The following is an 18,107-nucleotide window of genomic DNA, read 5'->3' as shown; positions in this document are numbered from 1 at the left end:
GTAAGAATTCAGCATTGTTGGTAGATATCCCATCCACCAGTGCCCCTAACCATCTATCAGAAATACCTTTCTGTTTCACTTGATTTTCCTCTGACAGAGCATCATGGCCAAAATCAAGGATATGACTGAAATTTTTCTCACACTTAGAAAAAACCAGTGACTTATCTATTTTTCTTTCAGATCCTTAATCTACAGAGTCTTTTCCCTTACCAGAGGTCATGTTCCCAGATGTTAAAACAACATCTGCCTGGTTTGTGCTTTAACACAAATGAGTGAAAGAACAATCACTTGTACTCAACATATCTAGATTCTACAACATTGAAGTTCAGCTGTTCAGAAGCTATTAAACAGATCTCTGATTGAGATTTGTTTAAAAATAGTGAAATTACTTGAAATAAAAAAAGAATGGGGATTTTCACTTATTATCTGAGTTTAAAGCTTTACCTGGTAACTGGCAGACTTGTTTGCATATGGAAATTGCCATTTGTACTAAAACCTTCACATGGCTGAGATCTGTAAAACATTTGACAGCCCCAGCAGTGCTGAGGGGAAAGGAAAAAGTGGGATTCCCCCAGTGGGATGTGATGATGCCCTCCCGGGGTCCTGCTGCCCCTGGGAGATGTTCCCAGCTCTGCAAGGCTGGGCAGCCCAAAACATCCCTCACAGGCCCTTGGAGCTGGCAGCAGAGCCCAGCCCAGAAGATGCACAAGCTCCTCAGAGCAGCTGCAACACCTACAGGCTGATCATTCCTGACACAGCATTTCCACTTATTTCCATTAGGAAACTGCAAGGCGATTTTTGCAGCATACCTGACAGTTTAGTAAAAACTTCCAACACCGTGAGCCTTATGATGAAATTACCAGGATTTGTGACATTGACATGGGTTACTTTCCCTGCTGCCCACAAGTTTGCAGCAGCAGAGGCTGTGACAGCAACAGCCTTTAACATCTCAGGGACAGCAGCAGCCAGGCTTTGCATTATGATCAAATTTTTCTGTGCTCCCAAAGAACACAAGAGCTCCTGAGCACTACACATAAATGGAAATCACTTCAGTCCTACTAAATATTGTATAAAACATAAATCATTGACTGTGTGCCAAGACCTGTCCTTCTCTTCTGATATGTACCCAACAGAGAACACAAAAAACCCTTCAGAGGTTTCACCTTTATTTTAGGAAAGGCACTGACTAAGCAACCAATTCCTGCCCAGACATTATTATAGGATAAACAATTTCTAGTTTTCACAAACAAAACTACACACAACAGAGCTGCACTGGCAAGTATCAAGCAAGTTATCCTATCAATCACTTATTTTTAAGAATGGTTTGGCTTGTTCTGTGATAACCATTAAAGGCTCAGGTCTGCCCTTGGATGTACTCAAAACTATTTTCAGTGTAGGACACTGCACAACCATCCAGAGGCAGAGCTGAATGAAGCTGTAATATAAACTTGAACAGAATAAATGGAAAACCTGTATAATGCAGATCCTTCACTTGCTGGCCCTCTCCCTTTCTCTTGCCTGAGTTAAGCCAGGTAAGCTCTGAACCTTTGAGAACCTTCAGCAAAGGCCTGCAATGTCCTGAATGCAAGCAAACAAAAGGAGTGTGGTGGGGCCATAGGGCACAGAAGCACAGCCTCTCCACAGAGCTAAGAGGGGCAGTTTGAAAACATCTCGCCTTGAAATTAAATGGGATGGGACAAAACGCAGGTTGCTGTTCTGTGTGTGTTTTTACAAAGGTCATTTCTCTCATCCAAGTCTTGAAGCAAGCCTTCACAGGAATGTTACTGCACTGTAAATTGCTTAACCAGTCAAAAGCAGTGAAATATTCCCCTCAGACTGCCATCCCCCAACTAAACAGGAACATAAATCAGCATGACTGTTGCTAGTATCACACAGGACTAAGACACTGGCTGATCCCACCAGCCTTACTTTCTAACCATTGGTTGCCTTGGGCTCTTTACTGTATAAATTATCCAGAAGCATTAGCATTCTTTGTTGTTCCAAAGTGATTGGAAGACTCTAAAGGATATTTCTGCATGCTGCTTAAGCAAAGGGTAAGCTTTGTGCAGTATCATGTGATCAACAAAAAAATCCCCGAGTACTGCCTGCTTGTGGGTGGTGCAGAGGAACAAGAAGTGACTCACTACTCATAGTGGAAAATTTGGGGGGAAAATGTTTTAAATAGCCAGGAAAGCACAAAATGGCAAACCAAATTATTGGACTTCCTACGCCCTGTGTGCTGGGTAACAAAACCATGTCTTTGACAGGACAATGATGCCCCAACGGATGAGAGCTAAGTGAAGCAATTGCTGGGTTTTGTTCTGTTCTCCTTCTAGAGATGGCCTCTACCTGTTCTGAATCTGCAGAGTCCTAAGGAAACTCAGAAAGAAACTGGAATAAGCTACCAAATTCCAAAGCGGGGGGGACCAAAAAAAAAAGCATTTGGTGGAGCAAAAGCTCTCTATTTTCTCTCATTCTTAAGATGCAGAAATGAAACACTGAGAGAAATCCATATACTTGAGATTAACAGGCAGATATTTATCCATGTGCCACTCTGGCTGCTGAGAGATTTCCTCTCTACAGCAGTGTTGTATAAACAATAAAGCATTTTTGTCCACAAAGCAATTGTCTCACCTCACTGAATCAAGAGCCTCTCACTGCCATATCCCTTCTATATTGTTCTAATTCTGAGCTGTGAGGAAGCTCCCTTACACAAAGGCAGTGCATGGATCTGGTTGGGCATGCTATTGTTAAACTTGAGCACATCAAGAACAACGTGGGCTCCCTGCAGCATGAGTAGATTCAGCTGAGAGACTATTCATTTTAGCTCACAAGCCATAGGTAAATATGGGCTGAGGGGACAGCTCCTACAATTAATTCCTTACTGCTGTGGTCGCTTTCAGCTGGGGGGAATCTCACCTGACAGCAACATCACAAACCTGCACATAACCTAAACAGCAGCCAAGAAAAATATCACTATTTCAGGCTGCTTTCAAACAGCAGCACCTCAAAATTCACCTCAAAGACAGAAACTTATCTTCATACTGCTGTTTATCCTGGAAGATGATTCAGAAGAACCTATACATTGACACAGAAAAAATGCCTCCAGTGTGGCTGGCTGCAGCAAATGTACTGCAGCATGTTAAGAGTCTCCCAACGTGCTGGCTAGAACAGAAGGCAGTGGGTTTCTCCGTGCTTTTCATTAGGTATAGGACTGCCACAGCAGAGGGGAAAGAGAAAAGGGCAGGGAAATGCTGACTCTCGCCCAAGCAAAAGATGCACATATGTTAGAGGAAATCTACATGTCATTTAGGAAGCACATGCACTGCTTCTCTGAGCATATGAAGATTACCCAATCCCCCCCTTAGGGGGATTTCACAAAGGCACACAGAAATACTACATGCCCAGGTTTCTCTAAAGGCAGCTGGCTCCTTGGTATGTTCTTGAAAAAATTATCATGAAATACAGCCAAAGACAAGAAATTGTGGCAGGGCCTTATTTCTATGGAGCAGAGTACAAGGTGTCATTTATAAGGACACAGCCTCAGAGCTGCCAAAGTAGCTGGCCTCTTTATCTGTCATTATGCCACAAACCATAACTATTTTCCTTTATACCTTAGAGAGAAACAGTAAGCCTGGAATCACACAGAGGCTCCTGACCTGAACAATGAGCAATGCAGTGCCTACTGAATTTTTCAAATCCTAGTTTGCTGAAGGGTTTTCTGCAGCTAAGACAAATCTACAGCAGTGAAAAACCAGGCTCTGTAATCTCAGCCACGTATTTTCCTAACAAAAGAAAGTTGCTAGTAGCAGACTGTTATAGCTCAATTCTGTTAAACAGCTCACTGTTAAGAAAAAAACAGAAACACTGAAACACCTTATTTCTGTAACATTATCCCAAAAATGGATGTTTCAGAAGCCAAACATGTGACACAGTCCCAACACAAAGAAAAAAAAATCTGCCTCTACACACATCCCTTTTAAGTAACCTGCATGTAAGACTAAACTATTATGCCATGCTTTGCTATTAAACCTACGAGAAAGCTCAGCATTAAACCCCACATGATGGTTACAAACTATTTTCAACTCACAGACAGTTTTCATATCACAGCAACATAAGTGGGAAACGAATGCACACCTTCTGCATCATCACTGCAATCAACTAATATCCAATTAAACATTCAATTGCTTTGCAAACCCCACAGCCGTGGTTACAAATGATATTTTACAATGCTAACAAATTACTCCCACAGCTACCAAGTTACAGGCAAGAACAAGCTTTTAATACTTCAATTGCAAGGTAAGAAAATTAAAACAAAAGAACCCCTGTTCAGAATTTGGCACAGATCTAGATACCTTTTTCTTACGATCCCGGGATCTTTTCCTGTGTTTTCTTTTTTTCTCAGTTTCTTCCTCAGCATTTATTTCTAAATCCCTGTTTTTCTTCAACTGTGATGCTGCGTGAGCCATAATGCATTAAAAATCCTTTACAACAATGCTCCTTTGTAAAAGGTGATTTCCTCGGGCACCTTTAGCCAGCCCTTACAGCAAATGTTCCAGTGATTGGAAGGAGATCTGTGACCAGAGCCAGGAGCACATTCAGGATTCAGAGATCTCGCAGGAGCTTGCAGTCACTACAAAAACACATAGTTGCAGATTTCTTCCTATACCTTCCTGCACCTGAGCCTTTGTAAAGCAGTGCAGCCATCGTAATGCATTTAACGTAATGAAAAAGACAGCTGGGACAGAGAAAGCTGTATTATGGCTGTATCCCCTGCCACCAGCTGGAAGTGTCTAAGTGACTCCACTGAAGGGGGAATGCTGAAAAGGAGCGCTTTCTATTAAAAAAAATTCCAGAACAATAACATATGCTGCATTGTTTTTTCTTCACTGATCTTCAAGCACGTTTTTAAAACCTACTAAAAAAATGCAGTGTTAGCGCTGTACGTCTCTCAGCTAGTTTTGTATAGTAAGCCATTTAACCTATAATGAAATGGAGCAGCTCCTACTTTAGGTTAACTGCTGATGGTGACAAAAAAATAAAATAAAAATTTATTTTTACCATGGAGACTCTGACTGCATTATGTAGAAAACAATGCATGCATTGCCATATCTTAACAGTGTGTCCTTTATACTGATTTTTCAATTCCAATACATTTTGTGACAGAGGATTACAGAAAGCCCTGTTGTATTTTTTCCCCCTTTTTTTTTAAACATACTTATTACAACACATCATACAGAGAGAAAGATGCAATCACACTGGTGTGTGAAACAGGCATTTAATTCATGGGAGATTTTCTGGCACTGTTCATTTACGTGGTCAGAAAGTGAAATCGGCATTATTGCCATGTAGTTGGAAATGTACTTTTAGGCTTTTATGTCAAGGCTTGCTTCAATCATCTTACTATTTTTGCCACCTGAGTCCTCAATGACTGCAGCTTTTGAATATTCATTAGGGGAGGTAAAATAGCAGCAGTATTAAGGCCTGCAGGAGGATTCTTTACTAGGATGAACACAGAGCAAGCATCTAGTAAATAAGGAACCATCTTTTTTCTGCACAAATATGAACAATCAGCAGCTGGGCCTCAAGACTGCTGTTTTTAACCTTTCCCAGTATTCCTAGCAGCATGCTTCACTGCAATGAAGATCAGTGTTTTAAGGGAGTCTGATTTCTTTCAGATAAAACCCAAAAGTCTCTCCAAGCAAAACCAGTGTATCTGACATGGTACTAGCATTTCTTTCCAGAAAGAAAAAAAAAACCCCAGAATCTGTTGTAAAAATTAAGTCAAATTTAAATTTGAAGTGCAATTAGCCAAATCAGGCTGAATCTTCTCAGAGCAGCATAAAATCCAGAGACGTCTCACACATTTGTAAATATTCTTCCCCCAAACTTGAAAGACATTTTTTGAATTCTGGTTACTGAGGCCCTGCAAGCAACATGCTTTAGTTTTCACATAACATGGCTAAAAGAAAAATAATCTTTTAAGTCTCCAAAACATAAACTACTTTGAACACATCCCATGTTGTCCAAAGGGCAGCACACAGTGCACTGTTTGTCTCCTGTTCACGGGCTAACAAACCAGGTTTAAAAAGTTGTTTATTTTGGAGTGATTTTTAAGAAATGCTCAAGGATGGAGGCCACAGTTGTGTGACCTTAGGGATTTTTCTTGCTGGTGCAGTAAAAGCAGGGTTTCTGTGTGCATGCCAAGCTCCTGTACCCATACACCACCATGTGACTCTCCACACTCCCCCCCACGACTGAAAGGCTTCTGAAGCCTCACAGAACACTGCCTTTGGAAAGCTGTGGGAAGAGGAATGCTGCACTTGGGCAATGCCTAGATTTGAACCAGAAGCAGTCAACTCCCACTTCTCTATGTTCTATAGAGACCTGAATAAACACATTTCTAAAGATACCAAGAGTACACCCCAAGGATGCCCCAAGCATGCTTTGAACTGCAGGGCACCACTGCAAGCTGTCAAAGGCCATGCTCAGGCAGGCACCTGGATTTTGGCCCAGCTCTTCAAGGAAACCCAGGGCAGCAATGAGGAAACTCTGCTCTAGCACTACCAGAGCCCTACCAGAGAGAGGAGCTGGTCAGGCTGCTGATTCACGGGGGCTGAGGAAGGTACCTCAGGAAGGACAGTGATCTCAGGTTTTGGTGGGAAATGGAAGACTGCATTGTGCCTATTAAAAAAAAAAATTAAAAGGCAAAGAAAAGGCACCCAAAGCTTTATTTCTAGCCTGCAAGCTGCCTGCATGACCTTGGCAGTTATCCTCTTGGAAGTTCAGATCTTTGTAAAATAAAGTTGACATTAGCTCCCCCGTCTCACAGAACACAGTTATTATCACGGAAGTGCTTAGAAAACACAGCAGAACCAGAACTGAAAGTGGATTCAACAAAATTCAATAGAGTTGGATCCCTCTTATTCCCAGCATATTTCCATCTGGATTTGAAAGACTCATGAGTCTTTGCCTTAGGAAACCAACTTTATTTGAGCCACAGCTGAAGTGAATGCTGCTGTCATTCACCGCTGGCTGGCTAATCCAGTGACGTCCCATAAGCCTTTTAACCATACAAGCCTGTAATTTATGCCTAAATAACCTCATTAAATGAAAACACAAATAATGCATTATCAAATGTTAGGTGTTTGAAATACTTGAAGCATACTTTTAAAAATGCTGACACAGGGAATAACATCCACATATCCAGCTTAAATGCCCAAGTGCCACCCTATGCACAGGTTGTATTCTATGCAGGTAGAAAACAGCCCAAGCTTTTATTAATGAGGAAAAATGCTAAGAAATGAGGATAATAAGTGAACTCACCCAATCCCTTGAGATATGCATAAATTGGAGGATTTTATCTGTCAGCCAAGACTGCTTCATCCCAAGGATCTTTTCAGCTAATTAATCAATTGGACATAACATGCAGATGTTTTTATTATGTGGATTACAATCCCTGCTTGAACTACAGAGTCCAAACTCCTCCAGAATTAGATTTCAGAAAGAGCAAAATGCCTTTTCAAGCTATGGTTTTGAGAAATTATCTTTTAGCTACGATTTAAAAAAAAATCAACTAAAGAAAAGAGAGATTCCTTATAGCATATAGGTTGGGACAGTCTCCAACAGAAAAGAGGTTACAAGAAAAGTAAGAGTAAAAGATTCAGACTCCTGTGGAAAAGCAACTGTATATGTACAACTCCTGTTCTGGGGAAATGGTGAAGTGGCACCATTCACTGGAAGGTGATGGGGCACTGCCAGAGGAAAGCTGGGTGAAGTGTGAAGGTTTTCATGCCAGATGTGTCATAACTCACTTCAAGGGAATTGGGTACTGGAAATCTTCATTAAGTGTTCTTTTCAGACTTCAGTAAAATAATTAAGCTATTTGATTTCACCCTTAATTACAGAGTTAATGAAATGCCAATGAGTGTTTCAGCACAATCCATAGGGTCCTGATAAAGAATGATAAACTGTATCTTACGTGAATAATGGGAAATTTACACTTTCTGTTAGCACAAGGATAATGTCTGCTTAGCTTCAGCTACTCACAAAGTCACAATAATGATGTCAGGAAGTGATTTTATCAACTTGAAACTGTGTCATTTGGTTTAGGTTAAGATGCTAGTCCCACTGCTAAAACTAGATTCAAGAGACTACAAAACAGCATCAGCATACAACATTGAGATGGATTTGGAATAAAAACATGAAAAGTTATAGGAGGAAAAGGTGTTCACAATCTTGTGTTAATTCATCAACTGGTCAGCAGCTTATAGAGTGAAGATAACACTATCACTTTTACAGGTTTTTTAAACAAATTATACAGCACTAGGAAAAAAAAGAAGATGAGACACTCATGAAAATATTAGCTTACTGAGAAAATGCCAAAAAATAGATTAATGAGAAGGGGGGAAAACGAAAAACAATGCCAAAAAATAGATTAATGAGAAGGGGAAAAAACGAAAAACAAGACTTAGTAGACTTAAAAAAAAAACAATTCATGAAAAGAACATCTGGGGAGAAGACTAGGCAGAAAAAAATTTAAAAAAATTGTGAAAAAGTTTTTTATGGTTAACCCATTCTCATGAGTCTTTTAAGATTCATCTGCTCATTAGTTAGGCTGGCAGGCCTTGTGTCTCAAAATCAAACAAACAAACCCAAACAAGACTAAAAGCCTATTTAGCATCTAGTTATACTTTTTAGGTCTACTTCACACATTTGATGTCCAGGATAGGATGGACCCATCTCCAAACATGCAGAAGATCAAGATCACTGAGCAGCAAATGAATGGAAAATAAGAAAGGTTAAGGCTTGTTTGGCTCTCTTGTGTTGTTGCATTGAGTTTCTCCCACCACCTGCTTCTTCTAGCAGAATTCTATTTTGGCAGTAACAGTCCCAAAAAAACTGGGGAAACATGACAGTCAGAAAGGGATGTATGTACTACGCTAAAAAAGCAGGAAAATACTTAAATTGTATTTTGTACACCACTTTTACAGTGCTAACCCCTTACCTTCTTTGAATTTACAGTATAAAATTTGGAATGGTACTGAATTATGTTCTGTTTCTTATTTCATTTCTTTGGGGCACAAGAGCTTAAAAATGCTTTGGAAATGACACAAAATCAGGGATGCAGTGATAAAGGCCAGAGGCTTAGCACTTCTTAAATGACCCTTCTTAAATTTCTGACTGGAAATTTAAGTAGAAGTTATACCAATTGTAAAAACAAAAACAAGCAAACAAACAAAAACCCATGGCAAACAAACCACCACAACAAAACCCAAAACTAAACCAAAACACCCACACAGAAAACAATAATGGAATATGCTTTTCACTAAGCCCTCCCCAGACACTTTACCTGCCTTCTGAGCTGATACAAGATCAAAGCAGCAGCCACTTTTAAGCTCATAGAATGAAGTGCAAAATTACTATTTCTCTGTGCAAGGATGACACATTTTGGCATAACTGATTAAATTACACCTCCTGTGGTCCAGCTTACTCAGAGTATGAGGATGGCTGACACGTTTGTCAATTTTAAGTTCAGGCTGGAGGCATGACTTTTAAAGAAAACTACTACAGGCTCTTGTTAGCCCTGAAGACTTGCACATCTGGTAAATCTGGACAGTTCAAATACTGACTCAAGGCTCACTCAGCCCATGGGTTCAGGAGCAGGGGAAATGGGAAAATAAACCTTCAGCTGTCCCAGGCCACCACACAAGCATGGCAAATCCTCCCACAAACAAACTGGGAGAGGGAAACAAGGTGCTCATGCAGCAGCAGAGGAGAAAGAACTTCAGAAGACTGAAGAGCACCCAGGACTGGAGATCACCAACCCTGACTTTCAAAACAGGGTGATTTTGTTTGAGGCCTACACAGAGAAAGGGAGCTCACTGTGACAAATTAACATTAACTCTTCTGAGAAGATGGTGTAAAGAGTTTCATCTCTGACTCATGACCAACTAAGGAAAAGGTACTGATGTATCTTATTTATAGAGGCACACTAATTGCAAGATAGATTTTGTGGGGGTTTGTGGATGGAACTGCCAAGCAGCCCAGGAAATTTATCCAATGCAAGAAACATTGGTAAGAGTTTTATACTTTATATATAATCTCTAAATAGTTGCAGAACAAACACACCAAAAACTTTCTTCCATTTGTCTTCTGCCAAAAATAATATTGCTAAAACCCTATATTTATAGAGAACCACTGAAAGTGCAACAAGCATGCACTTCTAAAAAACCATTTCTCTACTTTTTTCCCCTGCAATTCAAACACCACACTACAGCCTGGACTGAAACTCTCATGTAAAATGTCAGTGTTTTAGGGACGCTGACAAAGATCATTAGGAAATGGCATTAAACTGGTTTCACACATCTTAAGGAGCAGAACTTATATCCCAAAATGACACTAGATCACAGAGACATAGTTTTCAACCCTCTCTTGGAACTTCTCAGTGGTGTTCTGAACCTGTATATTGAGAATATTAACTTCAGAATATTAACCTCCAACTTTCATCATTTCTCTCTGCCTAGTTCACCATGATCTCCTAGCTACTGCAAGCCACAGCAGGGTGACCAGGAGGTCAGTGCAATGGTGCTACAGGGAACCAAACTGAGTTTTGATCTGGAAATTTAGTTAGATGTGTCTGCAAATGACACCAGCAGAGACAGGAAAAGCTACCCCAGCATATATAGGAATAAGTGCAAAAGCAGGTTTGCTATCAGTTTTGCACTCCCACACGCAGAATTTGAACGCTGTCTGCGATATGATAGGAGGATCAATCCCATCCTGGTGAGCTTCAAAAAAAGAAACACAAAATGCCATTCATCAGGATTTTATGATTCAGCTACAAACTTCACCCTGAGTGGTCAATTAATCACTGCTGCATCTGTTCACTTCTGCTCCAACACATGAAAGCAATCTGCTCACACATCCAGTGAACACTGAGCCCGAGCTGGGGTTCCCCCAATATAAGGAGAGCAGGTATCAAGAAGGTGGCTCTCAGAACCTCCTCTGCCAGGTCATCCAGTTCCCAAACAGACACTAGATGAGTTATTCCCTCCTCATCTCAGATGGAAAACTCCCTGTCTCAGAGTGGTTTAAAAATAACCCAAAACAGCAGCAGAAAATGTCTTTGTGGTATTTCAAGTTTCTCAGCATCAAGTCCCCCCGCCTGCTGTCTCTTTTCTGGAGCAGTAGCAGTCTCATGAAAATAAAAGCTACACAAAAAGCTTTTATTAAAAACCACTGCAGAACCTGCAAAGGTGCCAGGAAGCGAATGTGCTTCAGCAAATGAAGCTACCAAACAGAGTGGGATGGCATCAGTCACAAATAGATGCAACACCTTTGCTGTAGTTAGTGGATGATTTTCCAGTACTCTTTAATTAATATTCTTTGATTTCTGTAATGTTTGAGTCAGAAATATATATTTTAGGCTAGAAGGCATTTTGACCAAGTGAGCCTTTCCATAAATGACTGCACAATGAGTATCCAGGGTAGGGGCCTCTCTGCTTTAGCAAGATATTACACTCAAGAAAATATCATTTAACCTTCCCTACCACAACACAGCCCCAAAAGGAAAAGTACTTTTAATTTTGGACAAAGGCAGCTCTTTATCACCTTCTGAAATGGGTTATTCCCCCCACCCACTGCCAACAGTAGGGAGTGCACTGAGTGACCCAGTGCCTGCAAATTTTCCTGTTGTCAAGCTCTGCACATTATGAGCAGCTTACTTGTTTTATTTTGAAATAAAAAGTTGCTGAGCAAGTGTAACAAAGGACCCATCTGCAAAGGTCACAAGAAAGGCTCTTTGAAGTTGCCAGCATTTCCCAGTTGCCCCAAGACTTCCAGCTGTATAGCTTTTTTTGTGGATGTTCTGTGGTGCAAAAATGCAGAAATTATAAGAAAGGAAGAAAAAGGCTCTTTGGCTTGTTTGTAGGTTAGGTGTGGGTTTTTTTGCTTTTAAATTTCCCTGAACTACTTGGATACAAAAAAAAAAATCTATTACTAACATGCAGTATTCCCAAGACAAGGAAAACAGGTACACGTGAGCCAAGGAGGAGAGCTGCAGTTTCTCCCTGATCACTGCCACATTTTGTGCTGGACCAAGGCTCCCTCAGCAAGTACACAGGACATATTTACTCACTCTGACTTTCATTGCAGACTTCCCACTTGAGCCAAACTAAGTGCAGATTTTTCAGTGAAGACACTAGTCCCTGCCAGTATACACAATTTCTTAATCTTTAAGGAAACATTTGAAATGAAAATATAAAAGCAAGAAAGAAACCTCCCACCCACTCCAGCATAAGAAACTCATTTAATTAGGTTCTTTAATTATTCATTATTCCTTTTCTATGTTGAAATGACCATTTTTGCCTCGTTCCCAAAGGATTGTCTCCATAATTAAGTCATGGAATCATTAAAATCTCAACATGCTGCCCGAGTGAGATTTTAGTGTTTTAAGTGTTCTGCACGCTCCACGCAGCAGTAAGTTGACTTTTATAGGGAAAAAAATGCAAAAAAGCAAAATCATTAGCAATCAGTAACAAGAGGCAGAAAGGTATCAAATTCATGTTTTTCAGGGGACATTTTTCTCACTTTCTCTTAAGTAAATTCATATACCAGTCATAAAATCTACAAGGTTACACTTGAAGCAGTTGTATGTGAAAATTCTCAGTTTCCCTAAAAAAACAGCCAGTATTACAAAAACCGCCTAAGGGTAATTTTAAAAACAGAAATGTATATTTACCTAAAAAAAAAAAAAAAGCCCCAACCAAAACCTTAAAAACCCCAAACCAAACAACAAAGTCCAGCCCTTAGTACTTTGACACTAAAATCCTGTTGGAAGAAACCATTGGAGCAAGAAAGGTAACTACAAAAGATTCATTAATAAAAATAAAAATCACTGCCATTAAAAAAAGCCAGAAATGTTTTGTTTCTTCACAAATTTCACATAAGCTATTAATATCCATAGGATGCCAAGTTCTTTCTTGGCCTAGAAAGAGCCAGTGGGCATAAGAAAAACCCCACTTACCTGTATAACAATTATAATTATCACAGGATAGGAGCATTGATGTGATGCCTGAAAGCCAGGTAATGTTAGTGCCTATTCAGAACAACAGAATGTGGCAATTCCTGCCTGGACCTGCCTGTGAGCTGAACACACACTACACAGGGTTGGGAGGGAGTGACTGCAAACAGCAGAGGATGAAGTTGGATGGGAGTTGTTTAGTTTGTATGGCATGGCAAACAATGTACATCAACACAAGTTTATATACTGGGGATGTAAACACAAAAGTAACAGCCTGGAAGACACAGGAAGGAAATCTCTGTCTCCTCTCCTCAGCTCTGCTTGGGTCTCATCTGGAACACTCTGTCCTATTTTGGGCATTAAATTTCTAGGAAAAAGTTGTCAGCTGGAGATGGGAAGAATTTATTGCTTTAACTCTGAAATTGCTCTTCTTCAGAAAACAACCCTGAATCTGTGGTTAGTAATAAATAGCTCTGGACTAAATAGCATATCCATACACTCACAAAAACAAATAGCAGCCACCACTGAACCTTGCTCCTCTGCCTCTCTCCCCTCACAGCCCTCTTGGCTTTTCCTTTTTCCCCTCAAATTAGGAAAACCCAGATGATTGGCGGCAAACCTACATAAAAACTGAAGATTGCTCTTTTTCAATTTTATAGAATTTTTAAAATTTCTGTTTCTGTGATTTGTTTTATTTTAAATCAGTTTGTGGAGAGGCTGAGAAAGAAGGAGGAATGTTGCATGGAAATTCTGTTCAGGGATAAAGGCATTGCTCCCCTTTTAAAGACAGAACAAATTCTGACTAAAATGTTTAATGAACCTAAACTTTAAATAATCAGTACTTCACATAGCACAACAGAAGAAAACATAAAAAGAACTGTTGCCCAGAAGAGATCCAAGGGTGCTAACAACAAGGGTACACAACAATAATAACTCCATGCAGTTAATGCTAGGACATGGGAATTATATAGGCTTAAGATAAAATTCCAGCCACTACAGTTTTTTTTATGTTCTGGGTTTGGTTTTGGGGGTTTTGTGGGGTTTTTTGAGACTTCCTGGAAAACAGGCAGGATAGCAAAACACTGTTGAAGACCAAATTAGTCCAACTTGAAAGAACAGAGTGGGGAAAGAAAACTCAAAATACCAGGAGATAATAAAATTGTACCCTGGTCTGGTCAAACTTTCAGTCCTAGAGATCTCCTGTGTCTGAATCTGTCACCATCTGGAAGTTACTGGGAGGAACTGCAATCAGTCTGGATTTGTCAAGAGGAAACTGTATAAAATGAATTTAATTTTATTTCATGTAAAGGTGACAGGCATTGGAGACTGGAGAAGAGCAATACTTGTACCTGACATTCTCATAAGCAAGGTAAGGAACATGGTGTTGATGAAAAGATTGTTAGATTAATCCAAGAGGGATCTGGTAACTGAACTCAGGAACAAGACATTAACATTCATTGTCAAAAAGGATGGATGTTCTGTGAGAGTCTGTCCTGGATTTGCTTCTCTCCAATGTTTTATTAATGATTTGGGCAATAAGAAAAGTTTATTACTGATGCAAACATGAAACTACAAGAAGCATGTGCATGTTAAAGAGTGAAACTTTAGACCAAAATGATAAGTAAGACCAGAGAAATGGTGTGGGGAAAAACCAAACAAAACAGATGAATTTGAGTGAAAATAAGGAGAAAATCTTTTTTCACAGCCTAGACAAGTAAGGACTGTTCTTCAGCATTGTCTGCAGGGTATAAAACCTTGCAGGTTGAACACAGGACAACAGCCAAGCAGCAGAGTGCAGAAGGGACAGGCTGCACAGTGAAATCACCTTTCTCCTCCATTTAGTATTTGCAAAGCCACAGGTATACTGCGACTGACTTCTGCTCTCCTGCTGCCAGGAATACATGGATATCTGGGAAACAACAAGAGCAATCAGAAGTCTGTAAAACACATCCTCTTTTTTTCCTGAAGAAAAGATGGCTGATGGGACGTGGCAACAGTCCTCAAGTCCATCAAAACCTGACAAAACAGAAGAAAATTGTCTGTTCTCCACCATTACTATGGATAGTAGTAGGAGCAGAAAGTTTCAATTGCAGCAACCAGATTTGGGTGAGATACTATGAGAATTTTTTACACTAAGGGAACTCTGCAACAGCATGCAAGAGACCAGAATGGAAACTTTGTAACTCTCCTTTGTAAAACATTCATTAGGATCCACTTGGTCATTCTTACATCTGTGCTGCTTGTGACCATCCTATGAGCACTGTACCAAGGGCTATCCCAGCTTCCAAAAGTCTGTTCTTAATTCAAACTTACTGAGACAGAACAAAACTATTTTATGGACTTCAGCGTTGTATACTGATTCAGTAAGGTTGACAGTAAGAAATATATTTTCTTAATGTAAAAATCTATTACCATTAGCTGCTTCACATTAACAGAAGCAGAGCTCCAAATAAAGATCCAAATCAAAGGAGAACAGTGATGTGTTTGAATTATTCTGGCCAGTTTGAAAGTCTTAAAAAGGTATTCTCTATGTATCAAAAACAGAACTTAAGAAATCTAGTTTTATTCCATAAGTCTAAAAATAAAGAGGAATTAAACAAAATAAACCATACAGAACCATAGAGTGAATTATTCTGGCCAGTTTGAAAGTCTAAAAAGTTATTTCTCTATGTATCAATAATAGAATTTTAAAAATCTACTTTTATTCCAGAAGTCTAAAAAAAAAAGGAATTAAACGAAATAAACCATATAGAACCATAGACTATGCTGAGAAGTCTGCTCTAAATTACAGGCACATAAATGAACTCCAAAGAAAATGCAATTCAAGTTCTTTAGGGCAGTGAGGATGAGCACAGCAGGCTTTAAGGAGCAGGCTTTGGCCTCTTCAGGGATCTGCCTGGTGGGATAAGGGCTCCAGAGGGAAGAAGGACCAGGAAAGCTGGTGGATATTCAAGCATCATCTCCTCCAAACTCAGATGTGATGCATCCCACCAAGAGGAAGCCAGGCAAAAACACCAGGAGGTCTGAGTGGATGAACAAGGAGTTCATGGATTAACTCAAACACAAAAATTAAATCTAGAGAGGCTGGAAATAAGGACAAGTGGCCTGGGAAGGATACAGAGAAATGGTCCAAGCAGACAGGGATCAGGTTAGGAAATGTAAAGCCCTGATAGAATTAAGCCTGGCCAGGAACATGAAATGCATCAGGAAAAGCCTCTATAGGTACATTGGTGATAAAAGGAAGATTTAGGAAAATGTGGGCCTTCCCTGGAAGGAAACAGGAAACCAGGTCACCCAGGGCATGGAGAAGACTGAGGTACCCAACAAGGGGCTGCCCACTGCAGGAGGAGACCTTGTGTGAGACCACCAGAGGAACCTGAAGGTGCACAGGTCCATGGGACATGATGAGATACAACTGAGGGAACTGGCAGCTGAAGTTCCTAAGCCATTACCCACCATATTCAAGTGCTTGTGGTGGGCTGGTGAAGCTCCCACTGACTGGAAAAAGGGAAGCATAACCCCCATTTTTTGAAAGGAAGACCCAGGGAACTACAGGGAACCCATGAGCCCTGTATCAGTGCCTGCCGTGAAGAAGGGTCAGAGCAAGATGATCTTTAAGGTCCATTCCAGCCCCATCCAAAGCATTTGATAATCATATGGAGTCCTAGGCACCAATTTTGCTTACTCATTAAGATGCTCTGTTTTACAGCTCACAAAATCAAGGCTTTATATGGATTCTTTAGAGAAATTGCCACATTTTTGGCATTAACTTGCAAAACCACTACATAAAATTACAGCTATTTAGAGAAATCAGTAATTGATAATGCATCTCTTCTAAATATATATTACATGGCTTATAAAAGCAGCAAAAAATTTTTTTTTTTATTTTTAGCCCCAGAGCTACTTTCTGAACTTACAGTGTATATTCTGAAGGGTATTCACAGATTGCATAAAGACAGACGAACAAATATTCAAGTTGTAGAGGCCACAATCCAGTACAACTGCAGTTTGAGTAGCTGTGTAGTTTGGCAGAGGCTACAGACACAGTGATAATGAAAATCAAATTTCGGACTGCATCACAAGTACTGTGTTTGTGAATAGCACATGAAAAACTCACACACTATTCAGCAAAAAGAAAGAAAAAGAAAAAAAGAGAGACACTAATCAGAATCAGCCAGTTCTCACAGGCTCCCACTGCGTAGGCTGAATAATTGTCTCATCATGATAACAGCCTTTGTGATAACCATGATCTCACCAGTGCACTCAAAGATCCAAAATGCTGCTGGTACTCTCACACCCACAGCAAGGCACACTTGCTCTTTGCACCTGAAGAAAATCCTACTCTGGAGCTCCAGCCCTGGGCTGTTAATGCAGGCAGAGTGTAATCTTGTTATTTTCTGTGCCTTTGCTTTCAAGCCACTAAACCTATAGATTTCCTTTGCAGACAGACTAGCACAGGCAGGCATTCCCATTGTTATGAAGACATCTCCCATTCTGCCATTAATGCAAAACAAATAGTAGAGTTATCAGCAGTAATAAAAACTAGCAGTATGCGCCTGATAAATAAAATAAAAATTGAGAGGCAAAATTTTATGTTCTGTAGTTCATTTTCTCCATTTCATTTCTGCTTCACAAAGGTAGCAGGTTACAGTCTATTTTGCACTGAGACCAGGGCATAAAACATACCTTTTGCCACCATTTCCCCTTCCCTCCTTTCTTACTGGAGCCTGGTCCCCTCTGCTTTTAAGCACAGTTATACTGTTTTCTCTGAGTTAACAATGCACTGAAAATTAGCACCAGCCACAGGTCTGGTTAAGTATGTAAACTCTGCTAAAAAGGAAAGGAACATTCATCAGTGTTCCACCAACACCCATGGAGAAAGCCAAGGTACAAAAAAGAGCATCAGATGAGAGATTTCCATTCCTGATGGACAGGCAGGAAGGGCACCCTCACTGCCGTGTGTTCTGAGCTGTCACTGTCTCTTCTGGAAAGGGCAGAAACTTCTGCCCCATGACATGGGCATTACAAGCAGCCCACCCACAGACCTGAAGCATCTCTCTATCTGCCTTAGTAAGATATTAAT

The 18,107-nt window shown here is 40.2% G+C and overlaps 1 protein-coding gene across 30 annotated transcripts in view; it reads right to left on the bottom strand.

Moving 5' to 3' along the window:
* ANK3 (ankyrin 3) overlaps positions 1–18,107 on the bottom strand; it is a 284,745-nt gene that overhangs the window by 185,708 nt on the left and 80,930 nt on the right. For 19 of the 30 annotated variants that reach the window (XM_031060730.1, XM_031060744.1, XM_031060740.1 and 16 more), the window contains exon 1: positions 4,356–4,748. The exons of 1 other annotated variant lie outside the window; for it this stretch is intronic. In XM_031060730.1, the coding sequence (XP_030916590.1) occupies positions 4,356–4,469 (114 nt within the window). In that variant the 5' untranslated portion in view covers positions 4,470–4,748. Of the gene's footprint in view, positions 1–4,355; positions 4,749–18,107 lie in introns of those variants that run through there. 10 more of the 30 variants (XM_031060752.1, XM_031060755.1, XM_031060753.1 and 7 more) reach the window with 4 other exon arrangements.

The sequence above is a fragment of the Geospiza fortis genome, unplaced genomic scaffold, assembly GCF_000277835.1.
Source record: "Geospiza fortis unplaced genomic scaffold, GeoFor_1.0 scaffold92, whole genome shotgun sequence".
NCBI lineage: Eukaryota > Metazoa > Chordata > Aves > Passeriformes > Thraupidae > Geospiza > Geospiza fortis.
Note: the sequence above shows the minus strand (reverse complement) of the source record. Positions and strands in the feature narration are given on the sequence as shown.